Below are 14,202 nucleotides of genomic sequence, written 5' to 3' on the forward strand. Positions count from 1 at the left end.
TACTAAACCTAGTGCGTCCATGTTTCAAGCATGTCTTGTAGATGTTCCCCTCCCAATTAGTGTCCCCTTCTGTCCTCCTTTGTTCCCCCTCTGTGTACCCTTTTGTCCCCAGTATGTCCCACTGTGTTCTCCTTTGCCCCCTGATGTCCCTGTGTCCCCTGCGTCTTGTCCCCCATGTCCCCTCCTGCCCCCCCATGTCTCGACCTGTGTCCCCTACTGCCCCCCCCCCCCATGTCTCCTCCAATCCCTGTGTAATACTAGCTAGCAGCATCTTGGCTCACCTTCCTAGCGATACCAGTGGGGGGACCAGAAGGGGAAACAGGGAGCGGAGGAGACCGGGGGAAGGGGGTTGTGGGGGACAAGGCAGGGAATCCCGGACATTGCGGCAGTTCGTAATGGCAGGCGATTGTAAGTTGGGGACTCCCCATCTTTGGAATATAAGATGGGACTTTTTCTCCCCATTTTTGGGGTAGAAAAAGTGCATCTTATAATCTGAAAAATACAGGACATACTTTGAAACTCTCTATTAAATACAGTAATGAAAAATATATTAACACTAGTGGACCTAAGCCCATTTAAAAACAGGCTAGGTCTTCATTGCGCATGCGCCCGCCGCGCGCCCCTTGGCCGTGCTGTTCACGTCACTCCCCCTCACTGTCTCTGCGTCCCTGTAAATGTGCAGAGCGCATGTGGGACACTCACAGAGACACGGGACGCAGAGACAGAAGGGTTTTATTATAGAGGATTGGGGGAGCCGTGGAAACCAGTCTTTAATCATAGCAGAGCCCACAAATAGCCTAAAGAGGTTTCCTTCCCCACTGCGAGTACTGCCAGGGATTCGTACTGGCTGGTTGAGACAGCTGGTTAGTTGAGTTCTGAATAACTGGGACTCTACTGTATTTACCTAAAGAGAGGGAAGCCTCTGGATTCTATTGAACCACATTGTTAGCTGGGTGAGCACAGCTGTGCATGTGCAGTAGCACAGAGCCACTCGTACATAAACAGCTCCGACTTGCTGCGCATGCAGGGCCATGCTGATGGAAAAGGATGTGTGCAGCCCTGATAGAATTCTTCTAGGGGGCCATCAGAACACTGATGGAAGCCTCAATAAGATCCCGAGGCTTCCCTTTCTTTAGGTAAGCAGCTCATTTTGGACCAGAGCTTTGGCTCGAGTCGAAGTGTTGAAGGAGGAGTGCCCACTGCACCTGGCTGCTCAGACCACTACTGTGTCTTAGAATTTGAACTGAAGGCTGTCGAGGTTGTGGATAGTATTCTACATAAATACGATAGTACCTTCCCCGGCATTCTTTTCATGCATGAAACCAAGGTGGTCCATAAAGGCTTGACCGTCTACTCTGGGCCAACAGAAGAGTCTATAGCAAAAAAAATTTGAGAAAAAGGCTTCAGAACAGACTCGGCCTTGCACTTTGCTGGTCACGGGCATTAGTGTCCATTCAGTCTCCTGTTTACCACTGAAAAAACCTTAAATGTGTATGTGAGCATCAGCACTATGGAGCAAAGGAAAAAGGTGGGCAACCTGGTCAAAGTTTTCTTTGGCCTCCTTACTTTACAGACCTCAGTCTGAACCTTTGAGTCGGGATACACTGCAAAAACACGTAAAATCTGGTGAGGTTCTAAATCAATTTACCAATCTGGTGCCAGATACCTCAGGATGCCTTCAGGCCGTCTACTCTTCACATCGCCAAAACCGCCAATCCTTCATGGATTACCGCATTAGTATGCGGTAATCCCCGTCGGCATCTGGCCAAGCAGGAAGTGATGCTCACTTCCTGTTCGCCAATCGATGACGTGCGCTGAAGCGTATTGCTAAAATACGCTTCAGCGCAACGCTAAAAACTGCGGCAGTTTTTTTTTAAATACATGCACATTATCATAGACTTACATGACTTTCGGTCTGATGCAGATCGCCGCAGGAGCCGCGTGATAATGTAGGTATGTCCGCACGCTGGATAGGGCACTTCTGGCGCAGCATACCGCGGCGTGGGGAGTGTGAACTACCCTATAGGCTTTCATAAGGCTGCAGTGGGCACCGTCCCAGTTTGAAAGGGCCCTCAGAGGTCTTGAGGAGTTCATGATTTGATGGCTTAGAGCCAATTTTGCAACACAAGGGGAATTTACACAATGTTAATAGGTTTTTGCATTTTTTGGCCAATTAGTGTATAGAAAAAAAAGATAAAAAAGGGACAGATAATAACAGATATTTCCAAGCTGAGTCATTATCCAGCTAGGTGGTCTGCTAGACTCTGATGATATTACTATAATAAGGAGCCAAGTCCTAACCTGCATCTCAGACACTGCTACAGTTATCCAACAAACGGAAAAAACAAGTTTTATAGCTGCATAAAAAATGGTTACATTACAGGACTATAGTGAAGCGATATCTTGCAAATCTGATCAAGAACGTTTCTTCTCGTCTATCAATTAAGCTTTTTTCCACACTATTTTATTCAGGGCTGTGGAGTTGGCACAAAAATCATCCAACTCTGACTCCTCAGTTTATGAAACCTACTTAAAGAGTAACTGTCAGGCTGCAGAAGCTAATTTAAACCTCTATTCTCCTGTGTTAAACAGTTTAGAAGGAAGCCCAAAAGCCATTAGTGAAGATAAAAATCTCAGTTACCTTTGATGTGTGCTTATCTTAAAGGCTGTTATAGACCCATAAGGACGCAAGCCGCATACTAAACTGCAAAGCATTCTGGGGCCCTCCCCTCGGCTGCTAATGAGACGTTACAGCAGCTTCTAATCAGTCCAGCGCCTAGCACTGATAAATCTCGGGGCAGAGTACACTGCAGGAGTCAGCTATTGTTCCTAGCCACATGGCTCATTAATATTCACTGCACACTGTGTTATTTAGTACCAGCTTTTCTGTGATCAGGAAGCAGGCAGGACATGACGACACATTTGACAGAAAAACATGGAGCCTGCCATGAGCTGTCAGGAGCATCTATCTCTGCATATACTATATACAAATTCTGTGAAATCCAAACGTGGACAGTGAAATGCATATGTAATGTAAGTACAGCCAATCTTTAGCTACTGATATATGTGTTTATTTTCTCTGAGACCTTATACCTAACAGCTCCTACTCCAGGTACCCGAAATTGCTCCGTCTCCTCAACACCGACTCCTTAGTCTAACTTTTACAAAGGCTATGGATTTGGTTTAAAAATCATCCGACTCCAACTCCTCAGTTTATTGAACCCACAGACTCCGACTCCAGGTACCCAAAATTGCCCTGACGTCACACCCCTGATTTTATTGATGTGATTTACTAAAGTTCTCCATTGCTAGCGATCATACCATAAGTAACATTTGAAGTCTGGCCTAAACTTAAAAATGGTCTACGATTTGGTGAGAAGTTATGTCAAAACACTGCAAATTTCCACCAGGGGTGCCTCTAGCCATTTTGTCACTCCAGGCAAGAAAACCTGTGGCGCCTACCCCCCCATCCCCCAAAAATAATCGTAATGTAGCCGCATTTCACCAGAAAATACACGTATTGCAGAAGCGTTTCACCAGAAAATAATCATAATGCGACAGTGTTTCACCAGAAATTACACTTATTGTGGCAGTGTTTCACCAGAAAAACATGTAAAGGCTGCAGCGTTTTACCAGAAAATACACATAGGCAGGGCTCCACTTTCATGAGGCACAAAGGGGAACAGAAGGAGGCACAGGAGGGCTGAATAAGGCACATGGGATGATATAGGGAGGCTCAGGGGGACAGAAGGAGGCATGAGGGTCAGAAGAAGTCACAAGGGAACAGAAGGAGGCACAATGGGGGACAAAATGATACACAAAGGAGAACAGAAGGAGGTACACAGAGAGGCAGCAGGTGGTACAGGGGGACAAAAGAAGGCATGATGGACAGAAGGAGGCACAATGGGGGACAAAAGTAGGCACAGGAGGAAATAAAGAGGCACAAAGAGGGCAGAAGGAGGCACGATGGGGGACAGAAAAAAAGCACAAAGGGAGGCACAGGGAGACAGTAGGAGGCACAAAGGGGAAAGGAATGATGCACAAAGGGGGACAGAAAAAGGCAGAGGGGGATGTAAGGGGGCACATGGAGACAGAAGGAGGCAGAGGGGAACAGACAAAGCCACAGGGAGACAGAAGAAGGAACAAAGGGGCACAGAAGGAGGCACAGGGCGACAGAGGAAGGCACAGGGGGCAGAGGTAGCACATGGGGACTGAAGAGGCACATGGAGACAGAATGAGGCACAAAGGGAGACAGAAGGAGGCAGTGCGGGACTGCAGGAGGAACAGGGGGGCAGTAGTAGCACAGGGGGATTAAGAAAGGCACAAGGGGACAGAAGGAGGCAGAGATGGCACAGGGGGACTGAAGGAGCCACATGAAGATAGGAGGCACAAAGGGAGACAGAAGGACAAACAGGGGGTCAGACATGGCACAAGGGACTGAAGGAGGCACAAGGGGGACAGAAGGAGGCACAAAGGGGGGAAAAGATGTACAAGGCACAGAAGGACACAGTGGCAGCTGCCTGAAACTTATGCTAAGCAGATGCAGCAGAAGCAAGTAATAAAACACCCGTGGGGGTGGGACTTCATCAGTGGGCATGGTTTCAGTCAAGGGCATGGCTTAGGCCACGGGGCATGGCTTAATCCAGTAACATGGCGCTCCAGGCAATGGCCTGTACTCCCTATGCCTTGAGGCTCCCCTGATTCACACCAACAGGAGAACTGTATGCTTGCTGCACATTCAGATGTCAATTCAGTGTGCTATGCAAAGGCCCGTCCCCAACTCGCGCATTTTGCCCGCTATTGTTAGGAAGACCGGCGATTTTATTAAGCAGCGAGTGATCGTTTCTGCAATCTTGCAACGTGGGTACAGTCACGCAATTAGGTGAACAATGATTTGCGATGACCGTCAATGTGGATCAGATCTTTAAGAACCGACGACTCCCGTGCAAAGTGCCGCGATCATTTGAACTCTCGTTTAAAACAGTCAGGTGCCGTCGCTTGTTCCCGAGGACAGAAAGATGAATCAGGGAACTTTCGCCAGGAAGCGTTGCTGTGAGGTTCCCTGATCCATCGTTAGGCGAGTAATTAGCTTAATGCAAGGGATTTGCAAGCCAATGTGTCAGCAGTTGACACATGGTGTGGTTACTACAAAGTTGAAAACCCACATGCATTGTAGGGGAATGGCGACCCCAGTGCCCATGCCGAATGTTTGCAGATGCCTGCAAGTACCCAGCAGATCTACAAGAGCAGCTGTCAACTGTAGGAGGCACAACAGTCAACTGCCCATTATTGTTATTATTATATAGAATTTTTATAACGCGGACATCTTCCGCAGGGATTTACAGAGTATTTCTAGTCTTGTCACAGGAGCTCACATTCTAATCCCTACCATAGTTAAATGTCCAATGTAGTCAGGGGCCAATTTTGGGATGTGGGAGGAAACGGGAGTACCCAGAGGAAACCCCACAGACACAGGGAGAACATACAAACTCTGTGCAGATAGTGCCCTGGCCGGGATTCAAACCAGAATCCCAGCGCTGCAAGGCAAAAGTGTTAACCACTATGCCACAGCAGGGTCAGATGGGATCACAGCAAAGTTTTCCCATTTAGTTGTTGCCTATTCTATTGCCCTCATGGGTATTGACCCTTAGTAAGAAGACTTTCAAAAGGGTCTGGAAAACCCAAACCTCAAACTATAAATCATTGCCCAAAGCCTGCCAAAAAGTTTGGATCTCTGTGTATTCCCCCCTCCCCCCCCTCCCAGTTTGGCAGCCACAACTTGCAGCCGCCAAGCTGGGGGGGGGGGGGGTGCGGGCCCATGGCAATACATCAGGGGTAGTCACAGAGCTCCAAACTACGATGGAGAGGCTTTGGCTTGGGGGAAGGGGGGTGGGGGATAGGAGGAGAATTAAGAAGGTTCACCGATTGGACTACTATTTGTGCAAGATAGTAGCTGCATTGAGAATTTTGCTTTTCTTAATAAAATCGGTCTACAGTAATCTATAGAATGTTCAAGACTTTACTCACATGCAATACAATCAATGGTGGAAAAAGTTGGGCATTGCTCAGTACTTCTGTGGCAAACATGAAACAGGTGTCATCATAAAAGGTTTGACTTTAAAAATGTACCTGAAGGGGGGAAAAAGTGCTCCCATGAGATACTTACCTCAGGTGGGGGAAGCCTCTAGATCAGGCATGGGCAAACTTGGCCCTCCAGCTGTTGATGAACTACAAGTACCACAATGCATTGCAGGAGTCTGACCACCACAGTCATTCCTCATAAAGGCAAATGCATTGTGGGACTTGTAGTTCCTTAACAGCTGGAGGACCAAGTTTGCCCATGCCTGCTCTAGATCCTAAAGAGGCTTGACCCCTTAGCAGAGGGGAGATAGCAGTGGCAGACCCCGAAACTCTTGGGCAGTTTGCGCAGGCGCACTAGGGGCTACCCACTCGGGTTCCGATACAAATACCCAAGTCGTCTGCGCAGTACAGTGGACCTGATCGGTCTCGGCTATTTCTGCCAGAGCCCCAGCAGGAAGCTGGTAGTGCGCCTAAAAAGGACCTTGTTTAGGTTTTTCCATGGCTGCCAGCAGTGAATCGGGGTGACTAAGGACGGGGGAAGCCTCATTAAGATCCAGATGCTCCACCATTCCAAGGTAAGTATCCAATTTCTTCAATTATAAAAGTCACAGGTTTTCTTTAAACATGGCTGCTATGGTGACTTAGGCTTAGTTCACAATGGAAAATTCAAGCGTATAATGCTTAACGAACGCAATTTTGCAACGCGATTTTTGAAGAATGTATGTTTTTGCACATTTCTTGAAGCTGAATCGCTTAAACAAAATAAATAAAGCTGCATATAGCAGGTTTGTAATTTTAACCAAATTAACCATAATAATCACTGGTGATTCTAAAAGTACTCAGAAGCGTCTGCAGTGTGAACCAGCCCTTAATGACATACTGGACTGGTTTCTGACTAAAATGAACACTAAGCTAAGCACCCACTAAGAGAGCTTTGGGATAGACAGGTACCTCTTCTGGTTCATGGAAGGCTCTTCATTCCACAATCCATTGTTAGGGTTGTACGAGTGAACCGCACTGACCTCCTGACCATTCTCTCGGGTTCCTCCAGCCACAAAGAGGTAGTTGTTCAGTGTAGTAGCGCCATAGCTCTGCACCCTCAGCATGCTCGGTGGGATATCTCCAGGAATAGCCTGCCACGCATCTCCTCCTTCCAGGTACCGCAAAAGCACCCAAGACTCTGGACCCTGCTGGGACAGAACCAGTAGTGTTGGCACTCCTCGGAGGCGCTCCTGTAAAATGCTCTCTTTGAGAGACTCTGGGCTTTCCTGGAAGTCCTGTCTTTGTAGCATAGAGTGGTAGTTTATAGCCATGTATCGCAGGCATGCCGTGGCTAGCTCCCACTGGCCGTGCAACTGTGACACCTCAAAGAGGTCCAGGCAAGTGTCCGCTGACATTGAGGACTGTAGAAGAGAAAGCAGGCCTTGGACCTGTAAGTAGCAAGCAGCTTCCACCAATGATTGCAGAGCGCCTTGGTCCAAAGCTTCAAGGCCAAAATCTGTCTCATCTTGCCTTGGGCAACCTTCAGAGGCTTTTGCCTGAAGTCCACACTTTGCCTCTTCCACTGGGCTACAAGGTTGCACCGGACCTCCTGTGATGTGCCGTAAGACACCTTCCAAGCCTTCATGTGAGAGTCCATGCAGGGTCACCACCTCTCCACTGCTCTCACGCATCCCAGAGCGGAACAGGGCTTGGAAGAAGCCACTCTGGGCTACCAGCTGGTCGCGTGGGACGAGGTAACGCTTGGATCCCAGGAGGATCTGCACCGTTTGCGCTGAGGACATTCCACCCACCTCTTCTTGTGGAGGACATCACACACCTGTCCCAATACAGAACAAGTTGAGTCAGATCACTTTATTTAAACAGCAATGTCAATTTCAACTAATAGCTCTTAGTAAACATCTTCCCCCCCGCCCCTCACCTGGGTCCCCCATCCAGCTATTTGCGCATATATAATGGTATGCAGCGAGCAGGGAAGCTTACCTTCCTTCCTTGCGTTCCACAGCTCGCCGCGTGACTTCCTGCAATGCCGCCCTCTATACTTCAGTAAGCGACATTGCAGGAAGTCACACAGCAAGCGGAGGAAGATAGGAAGGTAAGCTTCCCCGGTCGCTGCATATAACAATTCCGTAAATAGCTGGAGGGGGAGAGGGTGACCCCAATCCCCGCCACTGCCCCACGTCTTGGCTGCTTTCCCCTCCAGCCTAAACACCTTGTCATTGAGGGGAGGAGCAAGCAGTAGGCAATCCAGATCTCCCTCCGTTTCTGTGTCTGTGTAGAGGGAGATCTATTTTTGCATTGCCTACCACTACCCCTCGTATATTTGGGCTCAGTGAAGTCCCATCCGGGGTCCGTGATGTCCCGACAAGTCCGGACCCTCCGTTCAGTTTTTCAACCAGGATCCCCCGCGGATCCCGTTTTTTTTTTTTTTGTGAAGATGGCTGCTATTTTTAACATTGGTATCCGTGGCTCCGGTTTTGGTCCGGGCCCAAAAACGGAACCATGGAAACATTTTTAAAACAAATGTGAACCGAGCCTAACTTGTTTCCTTGTGGTCATTTGTTGGGTCTATCTCCTTTGCAGCATTGGCCAACCACACAAGACTCTAAACCCAATTTCCCCTATATTGTAAAATGCAACTTTCACCTATTATTTTCTGTTGGAACTTTTATTTTTGGAATTGTTCCTGATATCTACCCATTTTGCAGGAAGACAATACAACTGATTATACAACTGAACCATGTGGTTGTTGCCTCAAACAGCAGCACTGCAATAACTATTATTTAGTATTTACATAGCACCGACATCTGCAGCACTTTACACAGTACATAGTTTTGTCACTAACTGTCCCTCTGAGGTGCTCACAATCTAATCCCTACCAAAGTCATATGTCCATCATAGTCTAGGACCAATCTAAAAGTGTAACTGTCAGGCATAAAATCAAAAATCAATTCTTTATTTTTATCTGGTAAACAAGTAATAAGGATGCTAACCAGGCAATCCAAAAGTTAAAATCACTATTACTTTTCTTGTTGATAAATGATCATTCCCCAGTTTACCTAACTCTTATTTGGTACACACAAAGGAAGTTGCAGGGCATGCTGGGTTGTCCTTTTTTGCTTCTTTACTTTCCCCTCAGACTTAACCACCCTGGCGTTCTGATTAAATCGCCAGGGTGGCTGCGGGAGGGTTTTTTTTAAATAAAAAAAAAACTATTTCATGCAGCCAACTGAAAGTTGGCTGCATGAAAGCCCACTAGAGGGCGCTCCGGAGGCGTTCTTCCGATCGCCTCCGGCGGCCAGAAGTAACACGGAAGGCCGCAATAAGCGGCCTTCCGTGTTTCGCTTACCTCGTCGCCATGGCGACGAGCGGAGTGACGTCATGGACGTCAGCCGACGTCCTGACGTCAGCCGCCTCCGATCCAGCCCTTAGCGCTGGCCGGAACTGTTTGTTCCGGCTACGCTGGGCTCGGGCGGCTGGGGGGACCCTCTTTCGCCGCTGCACGCGGCGGATCGCCGCGCTGCAGCGGCGATCAGGCAGCACACGCGGCTGGCAAAGTGCCGGCTGCGTGTGCTGCTTTTTATTTCATTAAAATCGGCCCAGCAGGGCCTGAGCGGCAGCCTCTGGCGGTGTTGGACGAGCTGAGCTCGTCCAGACCGCTCAGCTGGTTAAATAATGCAGCCTGATTGGCTGAAGCCTCTTTCACACCACAAACGCGTTACATGCATCATTTTCCCAGCGATTCCCGAGCGATCACGCTTAGCATGTATAGAACCGCTAATCCCGATCGATTTCAAAACGCGTGTCCAGTGATTTTTCCGCGTTAATCGCGTAAAAAAGAAAGTCACTCCCGCAAAACGCTAGCAGTAATCGCTAGCGTTTTGCAATTTTAGATGTGAACGGAGCCTAAGGGGGAAGCCAATTAACGTATTTGTATGTCTTTGGGATGTGGGAGGAAACCGGAGTGCTAGAGGAAACCCAAGCAGACATGAGGAGAACATACTCCTTGCATATAGTGGGACCCAGTCACCCAGCGCTGTAATGAAAATAAAAAATAAAGAATCAACTTAAAATATACGTGTGCAAATTGCTTGTTACCCAAATTAATGATGATGAACAACTGTATACACATCACCAAAACAAATACTAAATTACCGCTTCAGGTGTCAAAAGGCTATACAGGCTGTACACAGATCCCACACTACAATTATGATTTCTAGAAATCACAAATGCAGTGCAAAATCGCTTTTTAATCACTGTACAAAGAGGTTTTGTGGCACTTTTTACTACTAAACCTATGGAAATCCCAAATTGCTATAGAAATCACAATCGCTGAACAAATTGCTTAAATTACAATCAAAATTGCTTCAAAAACGCTGGATATCGATCTGAAAAAGTCAGCAAAAATCAATACCAAAAGCACTCAGTGACCGCAATAGCAATTTTAACTTTCTAGTAGGTCCCAAGCCTTCGTCACAATGTAATTGTATGCTAGCTGGATCAGGTCACTATGGACTCATATGGCTAACTAAAGCTCTGGTGGCTTGCTGGATCAGTGAATAACATCCTTGCCTTGCAGTTCTGGGGTGCTATACTCAATATCCGCCAAGGATGCTATCTGCAAGCAGTTGTTTCACCCCACATTTGCTCATATTTATTCACAAAACAATCTGGCAGGTCCATCACCCTCCCCCCCCCCCCCCCCCCCCCCCCCCTCCTCTAAAATTAAGCCTATATTGTGGTAGGCACATGTGAGCACCTATGAGTTGACCTTCAGTGAAAGCACTGCAGCAAAAGTGTCAGCACAACATAGAATAAAATAAATACATGTTATTTTAGACACAGAAAAGTCATTGGGTGTGAATACACTATTGCAGCCTCTGGTCCTTTGGGCAAGGGGGAACTATATAGCCCAGAAAGCTCATACCAGCCTGCTGGTTGTTGTAGTTGCATGCTGGTTGTTGTAGTTGCATGCTAGTTGTTGTTGTCCTCTAGCATAAAGCCTGTATGCATGTGAGAAATATTAGGAATGTCATACATACCCCTCTGTATAGAGTATATAAACAGAGATCTCCTTATTCCTGGTTCATTCTATGCAGAATCTGCAAGCCAATCCCAGCAACTCACTTCCTGAAATGTTCAGCCAGAGCATAGCCCCGCCCCAAGCTGTCACCCGTCTGTGTGGCCACGCCCCTGTATCACTAGAGCCAGCCCCTGCTAGAGGGGGAAACTGCTGCATAGTGCACAATGCACATTACAGCCATACGCTCTTTTACGCTGTGACTTCAGACTTATGCGCAGATGAGATGTGTGCATACTGTGCAATGTAATGTATCTTTTGTAATGTAACCAGCAACATACAGTATGATACAGTTTACGTGCACAAGCAAGGACTGGGTAACGGAAACGTTTTAGCTGACCAGTTGTTCTGCAGAGGTGCATTGTGATTTGTGACAAAACTTTCAGGAGGCATATTGACATTTCTTTTACCTGGGCTGCAAATCAGTTGTCAGTTCTATTGTAACTGATTCACCCAGCCCTTTGTCATGGCTCCCAACTGTCCCCGAGGGCTGGAACCCACTAGGAATCGCTGCAGTGCTTCTAAATCGCAGCAGTGCTATGTGCAGCCATTCCAAGGGTGATTGCGCTACTATCCACAGCATTGAGCGCTCAAAATACTGCATGTCCTGCAATTGCTTTTAACCCTAATCGCAATTGCGCTAGTGGGTTTAGCTACAGTGACCAGATTTTTGTGGGTTCAACTTGGGATTGGGGGGGGGGTGACCAGATTTTTGTGGGTTCAACTTGGGATTGGGGGGGGGGGGGGTAAGGTAGCGCTGTGCCGAAAAATGGGGGGCTGCGGCGCACTGTGGGCGTGGCCCAGGCCCGTATTTACCTCACAGAAGCCTATAGGCACAGATGTCCTGGCGCCTTAGACTTCATGCTCCATGAACCTACAGACCCCCACTAAACCGCACTGCAAGTCTGCTAGCTGGCCCTGCTGTCACTTCTTCCTTACTTCCCATCACAGGTATAGCTACAGGTGCCCCTTAGTAATAAGTAGCCAGAGGTACCCTCAATAATATGTAGCGAGGTGCTCTCAAGTATTAGGTAGCTAGAGAAACCTCAGTATTAAGTAGATAGAGGTGCCCCTGACTGAAGGGAGATCTCGTCAGTGGAGTACAGAAGCAGGGTGAATAACCCCTCATTTACACTCTCATCAGGGCTCTGCACCAGGAAGGAGGGAGGCGCTCGAGGTGGGGAGTGGGCCGCCTTTCAATCATCAGGCGCCTGTAGGCACGTGCCTACAGTGCCTTATGGTAAATCCGGCCCTGGCGTGGCCATGACTATGTATGGGCGGAGCTAACGTAATGATGTAACAGCGAGGCATAGCCTATGACCATTAAATAATAAATGCAGCAACAGTTACCCCAGACACCAGAAAATAAATGCAATGTGGGCAACATGTCAGCACAAAATAAACGCAATGTGGGCAACATGTCAGCACAAAATAAACGCAATGTGGGCAACATGTCAGCACAAAATAAACGCACTGGTTGGGGGAGGGTAACACTAGGTGAGGAGGGTGACAAGGACTGGGTGGGGGAGGGTGAAACTGGGGGAGAAGGGTGACAATGGGTGAGTGTTTAGTATAAATAGGGGAGTATTTAGTATAAGAGGAGTATTTAGTATAAATGTGGTAGTATTTAGTATAAATTGGGGTGTATTAAGTATAAATGGGGGAGTATTAATATAAATGGGGGAGTATTAAGTATAAATGGGGGTGTATTTAGTATAGATGGGGGAGTATTAAGTATAAATGGGGGTGTATTTAGTATAAATGGGGGAGTATTTAGCATAAATGGGGGAGTATTTAGTATAAATGGGGGAGTATTTAGCATAAATGGGGGAGTATTTAGCATAAATGGGGGAGTATTTAGTATAAATGGGGGAGTATTAAGTATAAATGGGGGAGTATTTAGTATAAATGGGGGAGTATTTAGCATAAATGGGGGAGTATTTAGTATAAATGGGGGAGTATTAAGTATAAATGGGGGTGTATTAAGTATAAATGTGGGAGTATTTAGTATAAATGGGGGAGTATTAAGTATAAATGGGGGAGTATTAAGTATAAATGGGGAGTATTAAGTATAAATGGGGGAGTATTAAGTATAAATGGGGGGGTATTAAGTATAAAAAATAAACGCAATGTGGGCAACATGTCAGCACAAAATAAACGCAATGTGGGCAACATGTCAGCACAAAATAAACGCAATATGGGCAACATGTCAGCACAAAATAAACGCACTGGGTGGGGGAGGGTAACACTAGGTGAGGAGGGTGACAAGGACTGGGTGGGGGAGGGTGAAACTGGGGGAGAAGGGTGACAATGGGTGAGTATTTAGTATAAATAGGGGAGTATTTAGTATAAGAGGAGTATTTAGTATAAATGTGGTAGTATTTAGTATAAATTGGGGTGTATTAAGTATAAATAAGGGAGTATTAATATAAATTGGGGAGTATTAAGTATAAATGGGGGTGTATTTAGTATAGATGGGGGAGTATTAAGCATAAATGGGGGTGTATTTAGTATAAATGGGGGAGTATTTAGTATAAATGGGGGAGTATTTAGCATAAATGGGGGAGTATTTAGCATAAATGGGGGAGTATTTAGTATAAATGGGGGAGTATTTAGCATAAATGGGGGAGTATTTAGAATAAATGGGGGAGTATTAAGTATAAATGGGGGTTTATTAAGTATAAATGGGGGAGTATTTAGTATAAATGGGGGAGTATTTAGTATAAATGGGGGAGTATTAAGTATAAATGGGGGAGTATTAAGTATAAACGGGGAGTATTAAGTATAAATGGGGGAGTATTAAGTATAAATGGGGGGGTATTAAGTATAAATGGGGGGGGGTATTAAGTATAAATGGGGGAGTATTTAGTATAAATGGGGGAGTATTTAGTATAAATGGGGAGTATTAAGTATAAATGGGGGAGTATTTAGTATAAATGGGGGTGTATTAAGTATAAATGGGGAGTATTAAGTATAAATGGGGGAGTATTTAGTATAAATGGGGGAGTATTTAGTATAAATGGAGGAGTATTTAGTATAAA

The 14,202-nt window shown here is 46.5% G+C and overlaps 1 protein-coding gene across 1 annotated transcript in view; it reads right to left on the reverse strand.

Moving 5' to 3' along the window:
* The window catches only part of KLHL42 (kelch like family member 42), a 35,813-nt gene extending 24,597 nt beyond the window's left edge, over nucleotides 1-11,216 (reverse strand). The window contains exons 1-2 of the mRNA XM_068277643.1: nucleotides 11,124-11,216; nucleotides 7,029-7,900 (exon numbers count right to left, since the gene is read on the reverse strand). Coding sequence (XP_068133744.1) covers nucleotides 7,029-7,865 — 837 coding nt within the window. The 5' untranslated portion in view covers nucleotides 7,866-7,900; nucleotides 11,124-11,216. The remainder of the gene's footprint in view (nucleotides 1-7,028; nucleotides 7,901-11,123) is intronic.
* Between the last annotated feature and the right edge of the window lie 2,986 nt (nucleotides 11,217-14,202).

Source organism: Hyperolius riggenbachi, chromosome 3 (assembly GCF_040937935.1).
Source record: "Hyperolius riggenbachi isolate aHypRig1 chromosome 3, aHypRig1.pri, whole genome shotgun sequence".
In the NCBI taxonomy this organism is placed as follows: Eukaryota; Metazoa; Chordata; class Amphibia; order Anura; family Hyperoliidae; genus Hyperolius; species Hyperolius riggenbachi.